General features: G+C 43.0%; 1 protein-coding gene across 1 annotated transcript; it reads left to right on the forward strand.

Annotated features, from left to right (window-relative positions):
- The first annotated feature begins 10,608 nt into the window (after positions 1 to 10,608).
- FOXI1 (forkhead box I1) lies at positions 10,609 to 14,456 on the forward strand. The gene is made up of 2 exons (XM_007071457.3): positions 10,609 to 11,261; positions 12,391 to 14,456. Exons 1-2 carry the CDS (start codon positions 10,688 to 10,690, stop codon positions 12,939 to 12,941), a joined length of 1,125 nt encoding a protein of 374 aa, XP_007071519.2. The 5' UTR covers positions 10,609 to 10,687; the 3' UTR covers positions 12,942 to 14,456.
- Positions 14,457 to 14,803: the final 347 nt, after the last annotated feature.

The following is a 14,803-nucleotide window of genomic DNA, read 5'->3' on the forward strand; positions in this document are numbered from 1 at the left end:
CAAGCTCGCCAGTCTGCCAATAACTTTGGTGACAAAATAAAGCAGCTCTGTATACAGTGTTAGCAGATTTTCCTGCACCCATTGCTAATACAATTCATGAACTGTAATTAAAGCAGGGTATAAGGCTTGAAGTGCCTGCAATATGGTCTAGCAGGGCTCTTGTGTGTTTACTCTGATTGGCCAAGTAATCAGGCTGCATATTGGGTATTATGTAGAGAACAGACCCTCCCCCGCCCACCCCCCATTAGACTCAACAGAAGGGAATAGTCCTCTGCCTTTCCAGTGTTGTACTTTGAAACACAGAGGCAAGTACGCGCCCACGAGTGCCGATACGAGCAGGTTGACAGTGAAGAAGCTGGGCAACCTGCCTTAAACCAGATGTCAGCAATGAGAAAAAACAGTGAGGTGGAGGTTTTGTCACCAGTCGCTGCAGCCAGGACCCCTCTTTAGTGCTCGTAGGCATCACTGTTAAAATTGGCTGGTGAGCAGGTTCCAACCTGACCTGGCAAGAGCCAATGAGCCTGCCTGGACTGTGGGTCTAGTTTTTGGGAGAACAAGGAACGAATAGACAGTTGAATGCTTTTGTGTCATACTACAAAAGCGCTTGAAATGCTACCAATGGAATCAACACGCTGTACTGGGATTCAAAGGCTGCGCCCCTTTCCCCTACTTGAGTTTGCATTTGCAGGTTTTCCTGTGCTGCCTGAATTGGCTCTTGTTGGAGATAAGGGACCAAATCCTGCCATCTGAAATCAGTCAAAGCTGCATGTGTGCCCCCAAAGGGCAGGTGTAACCTCACCTCTCCTCTTAGGGGCTGATGAAAAGAACTGCTAGTAGCAGGACAGATTCTCTCCTGTCTGCGCCTCTGACCTTTGCTGCCCTCTTAGTTCAGGTGTGCTGGCCATTTCCCCTCTCCACCCTTTCTCTGTTGAGCTGCCTTTTCTCTTTCCTTTTGGTTTGCTTATTTAACCCCATGGTCTTTTCCCTGTTTTCTCAGTCCCTCTTTTTTCTTTTTAATTCGTAGTAAATTTATGATAGAAAAAAAGGGCAGAAAACAGGGAAAAGACCCTGGGGGAGGTGGGGTGCAATTTAGGTTGTCAGCTGTTTGGGCAGGAAGTGTTTCTTTGCTGTGTGTTTGCACCCTGCTGAGCACAATGTGGCCCTGATCTCGGTTGTGCCCAGCACGGTGCAAACACAAAGCTCTCCCTTCCCAAATATCCAACCACTTTACTGGACAGGACAAGTGAGGAGATGTGGGGAGGAGGAGCGTTATTACTCTTCTTTGACAGATGTGGAACTGAGGCAAAAATGATTGTGAGTTGCCCAAGATCATGCAGGGAGCAGTCTGTAGCAGATCCAGCAATTGAACCCTAAACTCTGAGTCCCAGTTCAAAGCTTCAGCCACAGGACCTTCTCTTCTTCGGTCTGAGAACCTTCCGCTCCCCATGCCGTGAATAAGTCTGGCCAGCACTGAAGAAAGCTCTTGAGCATCCTCAATCATGTGGACAATACAGAGCATTCTTGATCTACCTTAATCTGTTTGTGCACGTTTGTTCAAAAGCAAAAACTACAGAAGCTGGGTACGGCTTGCTTCCACCTTGCCCCACTGGTAAAACGCCTCAGGGAATGTCTAACAACAGCTGGGTCATGCAACAGTAGGTGGGGGTGAAAGACAGACAAGTCAGCCCCTATCCCTGCCACGCCCTACTGGACCTTGATCCTGCCCTGGCTTCCTGTGAGATGGCAAGATTAGGGTGATGGTGGGAAGTCCAAGGGTCCCAGGTGGATATGCATATGCTGATTTGAACAGGACTTTCTTACTCTGATCAACACTAAAGGTTAGTGTACACTTGGGAAAAGCCCCAGTACAGCACGTGGTGGCTGGTGTAGTGCCTGGAGGTGACCCCTTTGTCACAGGGGGGTCTACATCCACTGCACCAAACAAGGTAAGTCTGTGCTTCCAACTATGATAAGCTCAGATAATTACAGTTTGCAGATGTCCGGAGGAGGGCTGCTCCCCAGTGGAGACACCAGGTCTTGTGTTGCACCAGCAGGGGGTCAGTGTTGGAGGAGGAACTATTTGCTGGCTGCTTAGAAGAAATCCAAAGTGACATTTCACTGTTTGGAATCAGTCTGTCAAAAGGGATGGCAACAGCTTTAAAAAAATAACCTTGACTGTCTTGCTCATTCACCAGTGTTTAAGTACAGACTCCTGCATGGAGGCTGCCCCCCCTCTCCCCGAGGAGACAGGAAGTTAGCTTCAGTGAAGATAGAGGGAGTGTTTCTCCCATTCATTTAAATGAGAGAGGCAGTTGAAGGGGTAGGTAAAATAACGTGGTGGGGCTGGGGAACGAGGCTTTGTTTGAAATTTGATTGTTTATTTACAATGGTCTGAGGTCCAAGATTTGTACGGAAGCTACCCCATCAGCACTCCCTGGAGAGATGTCCTCACATGCCCTTCCCATTTAGTTGCAGATCTTTTCCCTCCAGGGGCTCGAGGTAGTTTCATGACAGCTAAATCCCTCTCTCTTTATTCCAACTCCAGCCACACTGGAATCAACAAGGGATGTTTCTTCCTTAGAAACTGATCCAAAAGTTCATTGAACTCAATGGGTGTCTTTCCATTGATTTCAGTGGCCCTTAAGGAGGGAGAACTGAAAACAAACTTCTGAGATTAATGCAAAACAGGACTGGGATATTCAATTTAAAACACAAACATATTCTTCAGGAAATGGGCATGGAGGCATCAGGGCAGCTAATTTATCTCCCTTACAAACACATGACCTTTTCTACTTAGACCAAGTTAATTTAAAGCATATTTAAATTAAATATAAATTTTCTCCTCCCTAAACTTGTTTGAACAAATCATTCAAGGGCTCCTTTTCAAATTGGATGAAATGGGCGGGGCGGGGGGGGGGGAGGAGGGATCTCTTTCCAACAAACTTCCTTCCCCTTCCCAGAAACCTGTCAGCCTTCCTAAAGTAAGCACAAAGCCAGCCGCTGCCACATGTATTTATTTATTTATTCTTTGCCTTTCAAAAGTGAGTTGTCTCTTGAGAGGCCCTGGACTTCTTTAGCAAGCATTTCTAAAATGAAAATTGCGCAACGTCACCTGACCTGGAAGTCTAACCTTGCCTCCCAACACCCCAGAGCTCTACAGGATAGCAGTGTTACAGTATTTGCTCCTCTATAATAAAAAGAGAGGCTGTTCTGTTCTCTATTGACTCAGGCTGTTACAATATTGTACTCTGATTTACTAACGTGACACCAAATGTGCTAAAGATTAACACTTTAAAAGAATAACTGCTCAGCAAACAGAGCTGGGATAAGTCACGGCTTTTATATACTTGATAATTCTAGGCGAAAGCCAGCCTGAATTCTTGACTGGAGCAAATAGAATAGTTTAATCCAGTTGCTCTTTGGACAGAATCATCACTAATGTCCCTTGCAGTTTAATTTTTTTCCAGGAGGCAGCCAGCACTGAGCCACAGTGTGCCATGAATTGTCTTCCACACACAAGGAAGGGGGGTTGTTTTCTACTAAGCTGGGGCTGTACTGTATGTATAGTATCTTTGCAAAAGATTTCCTGAGCTTTAAGGTCAGAATCTAGAGTTAGGTACATGCTGTCACATACATAAAGTTGTGCACACCTCACTTATAAACACAGATATCCAAAATCTACATGCTAATCAGGTATCTCCATATTAGGTACATAGCTGGGTATGTACAATCAAAAGCACCTCATTTGCTTGCATGTTAACATGAACAACATAGGGTGTAGAAGCTTACCCGTTTGGCTGGTGGTAAGTTGTTATTGGGGTTGATGCCCTGTGGTGAAGTGACAGCATGTGGTGCGGAGGGCACAGGGAAGAGAATGGGACAAGGGAATATATGTGTCCGTAAGGCGTCTGTGTCCCTAGACAGCAGGCCCATAGCCAGCCAAATTAACGAGTATGTGGGAGTGCAAAGTGAGGAGCAGTGCAAGGGAAGGGCTTTGGGCTCTCCCCTGGCTAGTGACTATGGAGCTCAAGGCAGGGAGGGAGAGCTGACAAGGACCTTCTCTTTCCTCTAGGTTCTGGCTAAGGGAGAAGTTTCCCTTCACCTGTGGAAGGGAGAGAAGCAGCAGGCTTCTCCTTTCCCCTCAGGCCCCTGGAAGGAGGGGAGGCAGCAGGACCAGCAAGGGCACATCTTCCTGTAGTAGAAAGAAGGCAGATAAGAGGCTTCCAGCATGGAGAACTGTTCTCGCAGGGCTGCTTTGCCTACTGGTGGGAAGAATGAGAGCCCCCCCCAAACTCCCAAGCTTCACCCCCCTATAGATTCTCTCACCTGTTGCATTCTATATCCCCAGGCAGTTAATAGGCAGGAAGGAGGGGAGAGCTGAGCTCCCTCAGGCCCATTAGGACAAAGGTGAGTTAGTCTCTGTGAAAGTGTAAATAGTATTAATAGGATGGTCTATCCCAAAGTGGGGGGCTTTACCTTCTCTGATCAGACAACATTTAGAAAGCAAGGAGGTATCTATTCTCCCAGTCAAACCATTACCTCTGCTTAAAACCAAAAACAGAAGGGACTATCCCAAGGCCACTGAGGGAATGTGACTCAGTGCTGGATTTGCAAAAAGAAAAGGAGGACTTGTGGCAACTTAGAGACTAATAAATTTATTTGAGCTTAAGCTTTCGTGAGCTACAGCTCACTTCATCAGATGCATCATGCTGGATTATAACTCATAAATCTCCTAGCCCATGCTAGTCTGTTTAATTTCTGTGGCCTGTAACTTGTAAATAAGCCTTTAGGGAAGGTTATTCTCAGAATGCCTGGTAGAGAAAGTGACTGTTTATTTCCATAATATTTGTAGTTCAGAAGGTAGCAGGTGGTAGAGAAAAGAGATCACTTTTCTGACTGATGGAGTTGCATTTTATATACAATTCAAGATATAATTATGTCCTGATTCTATAAGTCCTTAGGTAGGGGAGTACCTTTATGCACATGACTTCAGTTGCACTAAGCATGTGCATCAGCACTGGCTGAGCCGAGCTTGTGTAGAATCTTTTATACAAGCTGTAACTTAAAACTCCTTATGGAGTTAAGTAAATACTCCTAGAAATGAACAACAGCTAAGGCAGAGAGAAGTTAAGTGACACAGGCCAGGAAGAAAAGCTGTTGTAGTCTCCAAACACACACACACACACACACACACACACACAGAGCTCTGCCCAGAATTTTAAAACAAATACTGGACTTATGACCTGGCATCAAGAACAGCTGGAAAAGTTTACTAACACCGGATTGCTAGTTATAAAGGGCTCAGTCCTACAATGATGCACATGCACAATATTACTCAGGTTGGACTACTTGCCTGAGTAAAGTCTGATTGAAGTGTAATTTACTTCAATACATTTTCAGACGTTGCCACTAGAGGGTAATATTTAGCTGCAATATTAGCCACCCCTTGTATTAAAGCAAGCAATTAAAGTTCTACTTTTCTTATGTTCTGTCTGCAGCGCCGCAGTATTTGGCAAATAATTTGCTTGTATTTGTTCTAAGTGCATGCAACTATTTTGCTGCATTTTAGAATGAGAGTTCCATTTACGTTTTGGGGGGGTTTTGTTTTATTTTAAATTTACATGCATGGCAAATGCTCTGACAATACAAACCTGTAATTATTACAGTTAGCATAAGAGAGTTGCTTGTGGTGGCAATAAAATTACCAATGGATTTTTCTTCTCTCTCTAAACCTTGCTATATAAAACTAATAAAAAAACATAAGGCAGTTTAAACCACCTTGAAGGATTTCTGGCTAAGAATGAAGAGGTGTGCAGATTAATTTACTCAGGCAACACAGTTAATATTCACATAAATGCACTGCTCGTCTGGGTAGTCAACAAATATTGAGAGTGGCAGGAGTACAAGCGTGATCAAATATTCTGAAACAGGCAACCGTTTCCCCTTTTTGGAGGTGACAGTCACATTAAGGCTGTCAAAGTATGATGGAGTAGAATATTCAATATGCACATTAATTCCTTTTAATTAAGAGATCTTAGATTATATCCACCAGAAAGAGGAAAATCCACATGGGACCTCCTTGTAGAATCTTGTGTACCTGGAAAGCGAGTTTTCTCTTCCCCATGGAACTGACTATAGTTCCATTCCTAAATCCAACTTATCTAATGGGATCAAGAAGCAACCAGCACGAGGCCCTGAGCCGCTAGCTTTGCAGCATTAACAGCACAGACCCAGGGATTACTGCATGCGCCATGAATTTCATTTTTCAACACATGCATTTCTGGGAATAATGTTTTCAGGGTTCTTCATCTGTGGTATTTTATTTTACATTCACCAAGTCTTTGATGATTTGCAATGACCTTGAGGTGCAAGTGTTTTCTTTGGCGATCTCGCTCTTTGATGGTCTAATATGTTTCCCTCGTGTAGACACTTGTTGGACGATTAGTGGAATGCTATTCCCAAACAAAGGAAGACGACCTTTAAAAAAGTGTGCAGCTGTATATCAGGGAGTTGGCTTTAGATGATGACACAGTATGGAGGGATATTATATTCTAGGTACGCGCCTTCTAGAGTGAAAGGATCCCCTAAATGCATCTGGAAAATGCTGGATGGCATGGTACACTGAATTGCAAGTTGTTTTGTTCTTTCTTTTCACACATCTTTCTTCAGTGGTCGTATTTTGTAGCCTTTGCAATTTCATTCTTTAACAGAGCACTGAGAGGTGATGATAAACCATGCTTGGGGTTAGCTGCATTATATTTCCTTATGTGGAGACTGAGACAGCCTGAATATGCATTCCTTCAACTTTGGCATATTTCCATCACTATATTTAATCATTTTTAAAAGACGCATTGGCCTAAACTGCTCAATTCCAAGTTGGGTTAAATAAGCTCCTGTTACATGCAATCACTTAAGCTAGTATTGGGATATGAATATCAGCTAAGGGTATGTCTATACAGCAAAACAATTACCGATGGCAGTGAGTCTCAGAGCCAGCGTTGACTGACTCATGTTGCAGGGTTTGTGCTGCGGAGTGCACATGTTCAGGCTTCAAATTGCCTCAGACTGTAGGCACGTTATCCACCCAGCAGTGGCTGCATTTCAGTGGTACTGAATGTAGAGCTTCAGGCTGAAATGCCCTGTATATAAGAATCCCAGTTTTAAGGCGGCTTGGGGAAATATGCCATTTCTTAGCACCATCAGGAGTTCAGATAATCAGGGGTGTTAGTTACAGGCCAGCCTAGTCAGCAAAAGGGAGGTGTTGGGAAGCTTTGGACTGGCAGAGCACTAAAGTTTGGCAGGATGAGAGGAGCGTGGCAGGAGCTGAGCTGCAGTCCTGGGGAATTTAGCTGCTCTACAGGAGCTTAGCTTTAGCCCAGCAGAAGTTAAGAGTGTCATTTAAGATAGCAGAAGAGTGAAGCTTCCAAGCACAACCCCTCCAGAGCACAACCGTTGGTTGGCCAGGACTTTCTGTTAAATAGGGTTTATACAATCAAGTATATCCTACTAGTAAGAAAACACTAGTTATGTGAAACACTACATGTTAACCTGAGACTCTGCATTAAAGCTTAGCGCACTGTGATTTTTAGAATCAACATCAACAATGCTGTAACTCTAAGGCCATGTGCATGTTAGGAGCTCTTGATGGGTGTTGGTATGCTATACCAGCAAAGCACTTCTGGTATGGCCCTTGCACACGCTCAGAGCTCTAGCTTATAGCACATACCCACAAATGAAAGAAGCTATACCAGGAAAAGCACAACTTTGCCAGGATAATTGCATCTATGCTAGAAGCGCTTTGCCGCCACAGCTATTTTAGTCAGAGATCACCTCTCATCACACATGATACAGTTATGCCAGCAGAAGTCTGCCATATAGGCATTGCCTTAGTGTTACAGGACAGCCAGGAGAGTCTTTTGGCTCTCATCAGCCTTTTACTGTATTTGCTTTGGACACTGATACTTCACTTGCTTGCTCACACATCATATCAGGTTAAGCTCGCGGGCAAGATCCATTCTCAGCCAGCTGCAGCCCGCTGGGGTTCTGACTATGCAACAGTGCACTGCCTTGCAACTTCATGCAGCTTGGCTCACTGAAAGTTTTACAACCTCCTTGAGTCTCTGGTTGCACAAGTGACTTTTCTCTTTTCTTGCAAAGCCTGGCATCCTTTCAAAGCATGTATATGCCAAACCCTCATTTCCGTGTATTTTAACTGTTAATAAGCACACAACACTCCAGGGAATAAGCAATTAAAAACTGCTCATCACAGCCCAAAGTGCAGCAGGTTGAACTTTTACTACCTGAAATGAAAAACCCAAAACGTTTCAAGTCCTGCATGCAGGCACAGTAATAAAGAATTAGCAAATTCTTCACATATTTTGTGGCCATAGGGTAATTAGTTTGTAGGGTCTAACATTTTCCATCTATTTCACACTAGATCTTAAGCATTGATTAGTTTTTAAAGTGGCACTCGTACAAGCAGACCTTTTTCCAGCGTTCATTTGTGTGAGTAAGGATTGTTTGTAGGATAAAATTTGTGGGATTGCAGAAGGACTTTTAATATATATATATTTATACATTACTGGTTTCACCAGGAAACTTGCAAGCAATTTTTCTCAGGGTTTTACCAGGATTCTCACAAACTGAAGATTTGTTGCTAGTTAACTTTAGGAACATATAATTCATGAGGGTTCACTTTTTTCCCCCTCACTGAAAATGGCTGGCTGTTTGTTTTTAAATTCAGCCCACTCCTCTTGTGTACTGCCAGCCATATAGGGAAGTCTGAGGACTACCCCATATCTGCGGTGAAAGTTTGCCTGTTTTGTGTGGCCTGTCCCATGTTTTTATGACTTTTTATTCCCCTTGGCAAGTGTCAATGCAACTGTTCAAATCACAATATGGACTTGTGTGTCAACGCTTGCTCCTATTGAAAATGGCTTAAAAATAAAGGCCAACAGTGTAAGCAAGTAAAATAATAGGCCCATTCAAAAATAAGTGATGCTGCTGGACTGGAAGTTTGGTTTGCCCTGCATTATTGTGTATTCCTGTATTCTTCAGCTCGCACTCTGAGCTTCTCTAGTCACTGCCATCCAAGCATTTCAAAGCACACTACAAGCATTACACTTGTGAAACTTCCCAACACCCTTATGAGGAAATGGAGGCACAGTAAGTTAAGTGACTTGGCCAGAGTCACACAACGTACCTGTGGCAGAGCCAAGAATTAGAAACCAAATGTCAAAAGGCCAGATTTCTCATTAATCACATGAGCACTGTGCCATCTAAAAGTCATCTTAACACAGCATGCTTTAAATATGTCCTTTCATTAATAAGGACTTTCACATGTCTTGGAATCAATCAAGTAATACATGCATTACTCAGGAGGACTATATTTCCAAAGAATGTGGGCAGGTTTCTGCCAGGTATTGATGAATACATTTAGAGATAAGAAAAAAAAAATCAAAATCTTATTTATTGCTTAGTCCCTGGAGAGAAAGTACACTTGGGGTTTTAACCCCTAAGCAAACAATTTAACAATCTAAGGGCTAACTGCAAGCTGGCAAAAGAGTTTGGGGGTTGCACCTCTGTTCTTCCTCCTTTGCACATACAAGCTGCCAATTTAGTTTTTTTTTTAAAAAAACAATTTCTGATTTTAAGGGACCAGTTCTATTTATAGAGTTCTAAATAAAGCTCTTTAAATGTATGATGTAATGGGAGCTTTGTTGAAAAGTCTCTCTCTCCTTCCTGGAATTTCTGTTAAGGGGGTTCTAAGGGCAGATGATCTCCAGATCAGATAACCCCTGATCCACACAGGGCAGATCCTTGACCCCATGCAGTTCAGCTTGCAGAATCAGGCCAGAGAAGGTAGTGTTATGGAGGAAGCAGCAAATATCACTTCCAACCACTGTTCACCTCGGGGCAGCTATAGCACAAGGTTTGAGTAGTTTTTACTCAAGTGAGTACTCCCACTGAACTGAGTGAGACTACTCACATGAGCAAGCATTTGAAGAATCTGGTAGTAGTTTTCTGAGTGCCTGTAAATCTAGAGGGAATTGTATAGTAGTGTGCAGTTAAAACTTAAAATTACAAAGGCAAAGAAAGAAAAGGAGGACTTGTGGCACCTTAGAGACTAACGAATTTATTTGAGCATAAGCTTACAGACTAACATGGCTGCTACTCTGAAACCTGTCAAAAGGCAAAGACCACCTTGTATGTTGTAGCTAATGTTTACTGCACAGTGAAAATGCCTTTTGCATTTTAGAGTTCTACTTGCCGCTGGACATAATGGTTGCCCTTTAAAAGAGAGACACTACAAGCTAATATTGTATTGTGAAAGGTTAATAGAAGGTGGGCTCTTACTTTGGGTTATGAGCTTTAACTTCAAAGCACCTTAAACTTTTGTGTGTCAGTCATATTAGTGGAAAATTCCTCCATTCATTTACAAAGATAAACAGGTGTAACTTTCAAATTTGGTTGATGTGACATAAATTACTGGCCTGGATTGCCAACATTCCAAAAAGGATCTCACTCTAATCTCCAGCCAGTCAGAGCAGACTGGGCGGAGCAAGGAACACAAACCTAAACATTTACAGGTGCATAAGTACTTGAGGAAGGGCACAGATGATGCACCTGTCTCGGGGAAGGACTAACACAGGTACCTTGTAACTGGGTAGACTGCTAGTGCTAGATTATGAGCTCATTTGATCTGCAGACACATTCTCCACCACGCTGCAGCCCACAATTTCCAAGTATTGGCCAGGAGCCTCCTGAGATGAACATCTATTATGAAAACTTTTTCCATCCACAGAACGTTCCTAGCCCACAACGACCAACCAACTTTGAATCTGGGGACTACACCACCACTCCCAACCCTTACCTCTGGCTAAATGGACCCTCCATTACCCCACCATCATACCTGCCAGGATCCAACACCAGTCCTTTCATCCCTCAATCCTATGGGATGCAACGGCAGCTCTTGCCTAACATGCATAGTTTGGGGGGTACTGATTTGGGCTGGCTTCCACTCCCTTCCCAAGAGGAGCTGATGAAGCTGGTGAGACCACCCTACTCCTACTCTGCGCTTATCGCCATGGCCATCCATGGAGCACCGGAGAAGAGGCTAACACTCAGCCAGATCTACCAGTACGTGGCTGACAACTTCCCCTTCTACAACAAAAGCAAGGCAGGTTGGCAGAACTCCATACGGCACAACTTATCTCTCAACGATTGCTTTAAGAAAGTGCCCAGAGACGAAGATGACCCAGGTACATTTTTGAAGTATTTTCCCTCTCATGGGTGACCAGACATCCCGATTTTATAGGGACAGTCCCGATATTTGGGGCTTACTTTTATATAGGCACCTATTACTCCCCCACCCCCTGTCCTGGGTTTTTTTTCCCCACTTGCTATCTGGTCACCCTATCCCTCTCCTTCCCTCCCCCGGCCCCCCACATGCTTGTATATATTTTGCAAAGAGACACAATAGGCCAGATTCTGGTCTCACCGCAGTGTAAATCCGGAGTAATTCTGCTGACTTTGGCAGAGTTGCTCTGGAATTCACACCCATGTAGCTGAGATCTGACTCTGACCCACAGTGTAGCTAATGAAGCATGCCCAGCACAGAAGCCAATTCTTCTCTGCTGTAGTTTTTCCTGAATATTGATCAGTGTGCTGAGCACACATGGCTTAACAAGCACACAAGCAGTCTAGCTGAGCAAGAGACATTCAAAAGCCATTTGGCACATTGTATGCGAGTCAGTAATTAAATGAAAATGCATTGAGACAAAAGGAAATTGTCAAGGAAAATTCATTTGCTTTATGGAGTCAACAAAAATTCTCAAAAACAGGGAAGGGTTGTGTTTGCTTTGCTTTGCTTGGTTTAAACAGTCAGCTTTTGGTCTAGAAATAGTATCAGTGCTTGCCTGTCCCCAGACTCTCAGCTGATTTTTTGACAATACTGTTCCTTTATTTATTGTTAGCCAGAAACATCTATTGGGACATATTTGAAGCCAGCTGAATGACTGTGTGTGTCAGTGTGAGGCAAACCCTGCTCTGTCTAGCAATCCATGCTATGCCACTGACCCTACGGGGCTGCAAGAATTTGGTCCCTGTACTGTCAACACAAAGGGTGAAGTCCTGAAGTTTTTACTCAAGTAAAATTCCCATCAACTTCATTAAAAGTTTTACCTCGGCAAGAACTGAGGAGGATCTGGCCCAAAGCTTCAGCCTTTGCTGGGCTTGAAGACCAGGGACTTCTTTGCAGGGTATCAAACAATTGCTGTTTTTTATTATTATTTTTTGTGAAGCAGAAAGATTGAGATTAAACCCAGGGAATCTGCTCTTTGCTGCCTTTGTCTATATCTTTATATTTATAATCTGCTGGTCTCTTAACAGGAAAAGGGAATTACTGGACTCTGGACCCAAACTGTGAGAAGATGTTTGACAATGGAAATTTCCGTCGGAAGAGGAAAAGGAAGTCTGACATTGGGTCCAGCACAGCATCTCTTGCGTCTGAGAAATCAGAGGACAGTGCCTTAAGTGGCAGTCCCAAGGCTGCCGAACACCAGGATCTCTTGGAAAGCTCCTCACCTGGAACTGACAGTTCACCTGACAAGAGATCTTCTCCGCCATCTTCCAGCAGTCCTTGCCTCAACAACTTCCTCTCCAGTATGGCCGCGTACGTTAATGGCTCTAACTCGGTGAGCCGATCAGTGCCTCTGGGACTCAGCACTGAGCCTACTGACAAAATGGGACAGAATATGGTAGGCTTCAATTCATATGCTACACTTTCTAATATCCCCAGCCATAGTGGGCAGAGTGGTCCAATTCAATGCCTTCCAGCCATCTGGCTACAGCAATTCAGTTCTCAATCAATTAATACCCATTTCTACAGCAGTATCGGTGCAAATAACACCCTGTATCCTAGAGAGGGAACTGAGGTTTAAACAACAAAGGAGGAAAAGATGAATGTGTAAGAGAGGAAATGGTCAGTTGGTGGAGGGCTACTGTTAGCCAGTCATCTCTGAGACCTACATTACAACCTGCCTTAGCGGCTAAAAGTGAGAACCCCAAAACTTTTACCTAGGAGACTTCCTCATATCACAAACCACCACACCTTTAGCAGCTCCACTCATGACAGGCCAGGGACTGGAACAGGAAGGTTTTTCAGGTGAGCTCTGTGGGGCTTTTTCATTCACAGCTCCTACCCTGCACTATTCAATCACCATCCTTAAAGAACTGCCAGTTGTCTTAGGCCTGGAATACAGTAGTAACTTTTACCTGTATAGGAATATCACTTAGGCGCGTGATTTTCTTAGTGACATTTTAATATCTGCGAAAGTCCTAGTGCAGATGCAGTTATATAAACACAAAAGTCCTTTTCTTAGTACAGCTTATTTCATTTGGGGAACTGGAATAAGCTATACCGACACAAAAGTGCTTTTGCAGGTGTGAGCAAAAGGTTTGACAAGACCAATGTTACCTCAGTATTTGTGCTATTCCCTAAGTAAATATATGGAAGTACTACATATGCTGAGGTACTTATTTAAGGACAACCACTATTCCTGTCTTCACCTATAACTAAAACTATTGGCCAAATTCTGCCATCCTTTCATGCCCCAATGGGGTATACAGCCAGGTATGAAGACAGAATTTGACCTTTACGTCCATGGGCAGAAAATTCATCCAGAAACAGAGGGGGAAATAACAAAATTTGGGGATGTTTACAGTCAGATTTCATGTTTTCAATTTTAAATACATGGGTAGGGTCAAATGCTGCTTGTCTTATGGGCTCGCTTGCAACCTAATGTCCATGGGCCTACTTATGTAAGAAAAAACAGGATTTGTGTCATGCCATATATTTTACATACCTGAGTTTTCTGGAGAAGAAAACATGTTTGTTCCAGTGTAACACAAACACTTCTACTGAACAAACATCTGAACCTTGAGTGCTTTTGTATAGAAAGTCTAACATTTCACTGAGCTTCATTTCAAAGATTGCACCTTCCCCATGAATTGATGGCAGTCATTGGGGGGGGGGGGGAGGAGGGGGGAACAACTGTTTACTATACATTTGTGTTTTGTAAAAGTCAAACAAACAATTGTTATGTCCAAGTGTAAATATTATTGAATAATGCTTTTTTCTTCTGATCTCCTAAAATATTCTGTCTACTGTAGTCACACAGAAAAATCCAAAGATTAAAAAAAAAAGGTTTTGCACCAAAAGATGTTCAATAAGTTCCACAACTGTATATTGTAATCTACAACACAGACATCTTCAGCTATTTACAGTTATGCTCTAGCAAACATTTCAAGATGGCTTAGGAGAGATTAATTTTTAAATTAATATATTGTGACAAACACCCTACTGTACCTTGATTTTTTAATATGTTCTTCAGTTGCAGTTTCATTATGGGACAGCCATGGAGGTATTTTCAATAATAAAGCATTTGTATGTAAGTTAGTGTGCGTGCCAATGTACTTAACAAATTTCAAATGCTAGACTAGTAACAATCAACAGCCAAAAAGGGGAAAGTGAATTATTCTGATACTTTAAAAATTCAGCTTTATGGTATTTTAACTTGCCCAGTTTAGCTTGAGAAACACACAAACAAGCCCCAGAAGGTCAAACGGTTTAAAACAATTTTATGTCATAAGCAACCAAAATTTGCATGCCTGAAGTATTATGCCAAAGAAAGGCCACACAGAGCCATTACCAAACAAGAATTGCTCTTTTAGCTTCTGAACTGGAGCTAAGAGATGCCAATCATTTCTAATTATATAAATTGCACTTATTTTCCAAGATACT

The sequence above is a fragment of the Chelonia mydas genome, chromosome 8 (assembly GCF_015237465.2).
Source record: "Chelonia mydas isolate rCheMyd1 chromosome 8, rCheMyd1.pri.v2, whole genome shotgun sequence".
NCBI classification, from domain to species: Eukaryota; Metazoa; Chordata; order Testudines; family Cheloniidae; genus Chelonia; species Chelonia mydas.

Excerpts from the sequence above, each read along its gene's own strand:
- FOXI1 (XM_007071457.3), top strand. The coding sequence starts at position 10,688 with ATGAGCTCATTTGATCTGCAGACACATTCTCCACCACGCTGCAGCCCA. Across the intron at positions 11,262-12,390 it reads CAGAGACGAAGATGACCCAG|GAAAAGGGAATTACTGGACT; the intron begins GTACATTTTTGA and ends GTCTCTTAACAG.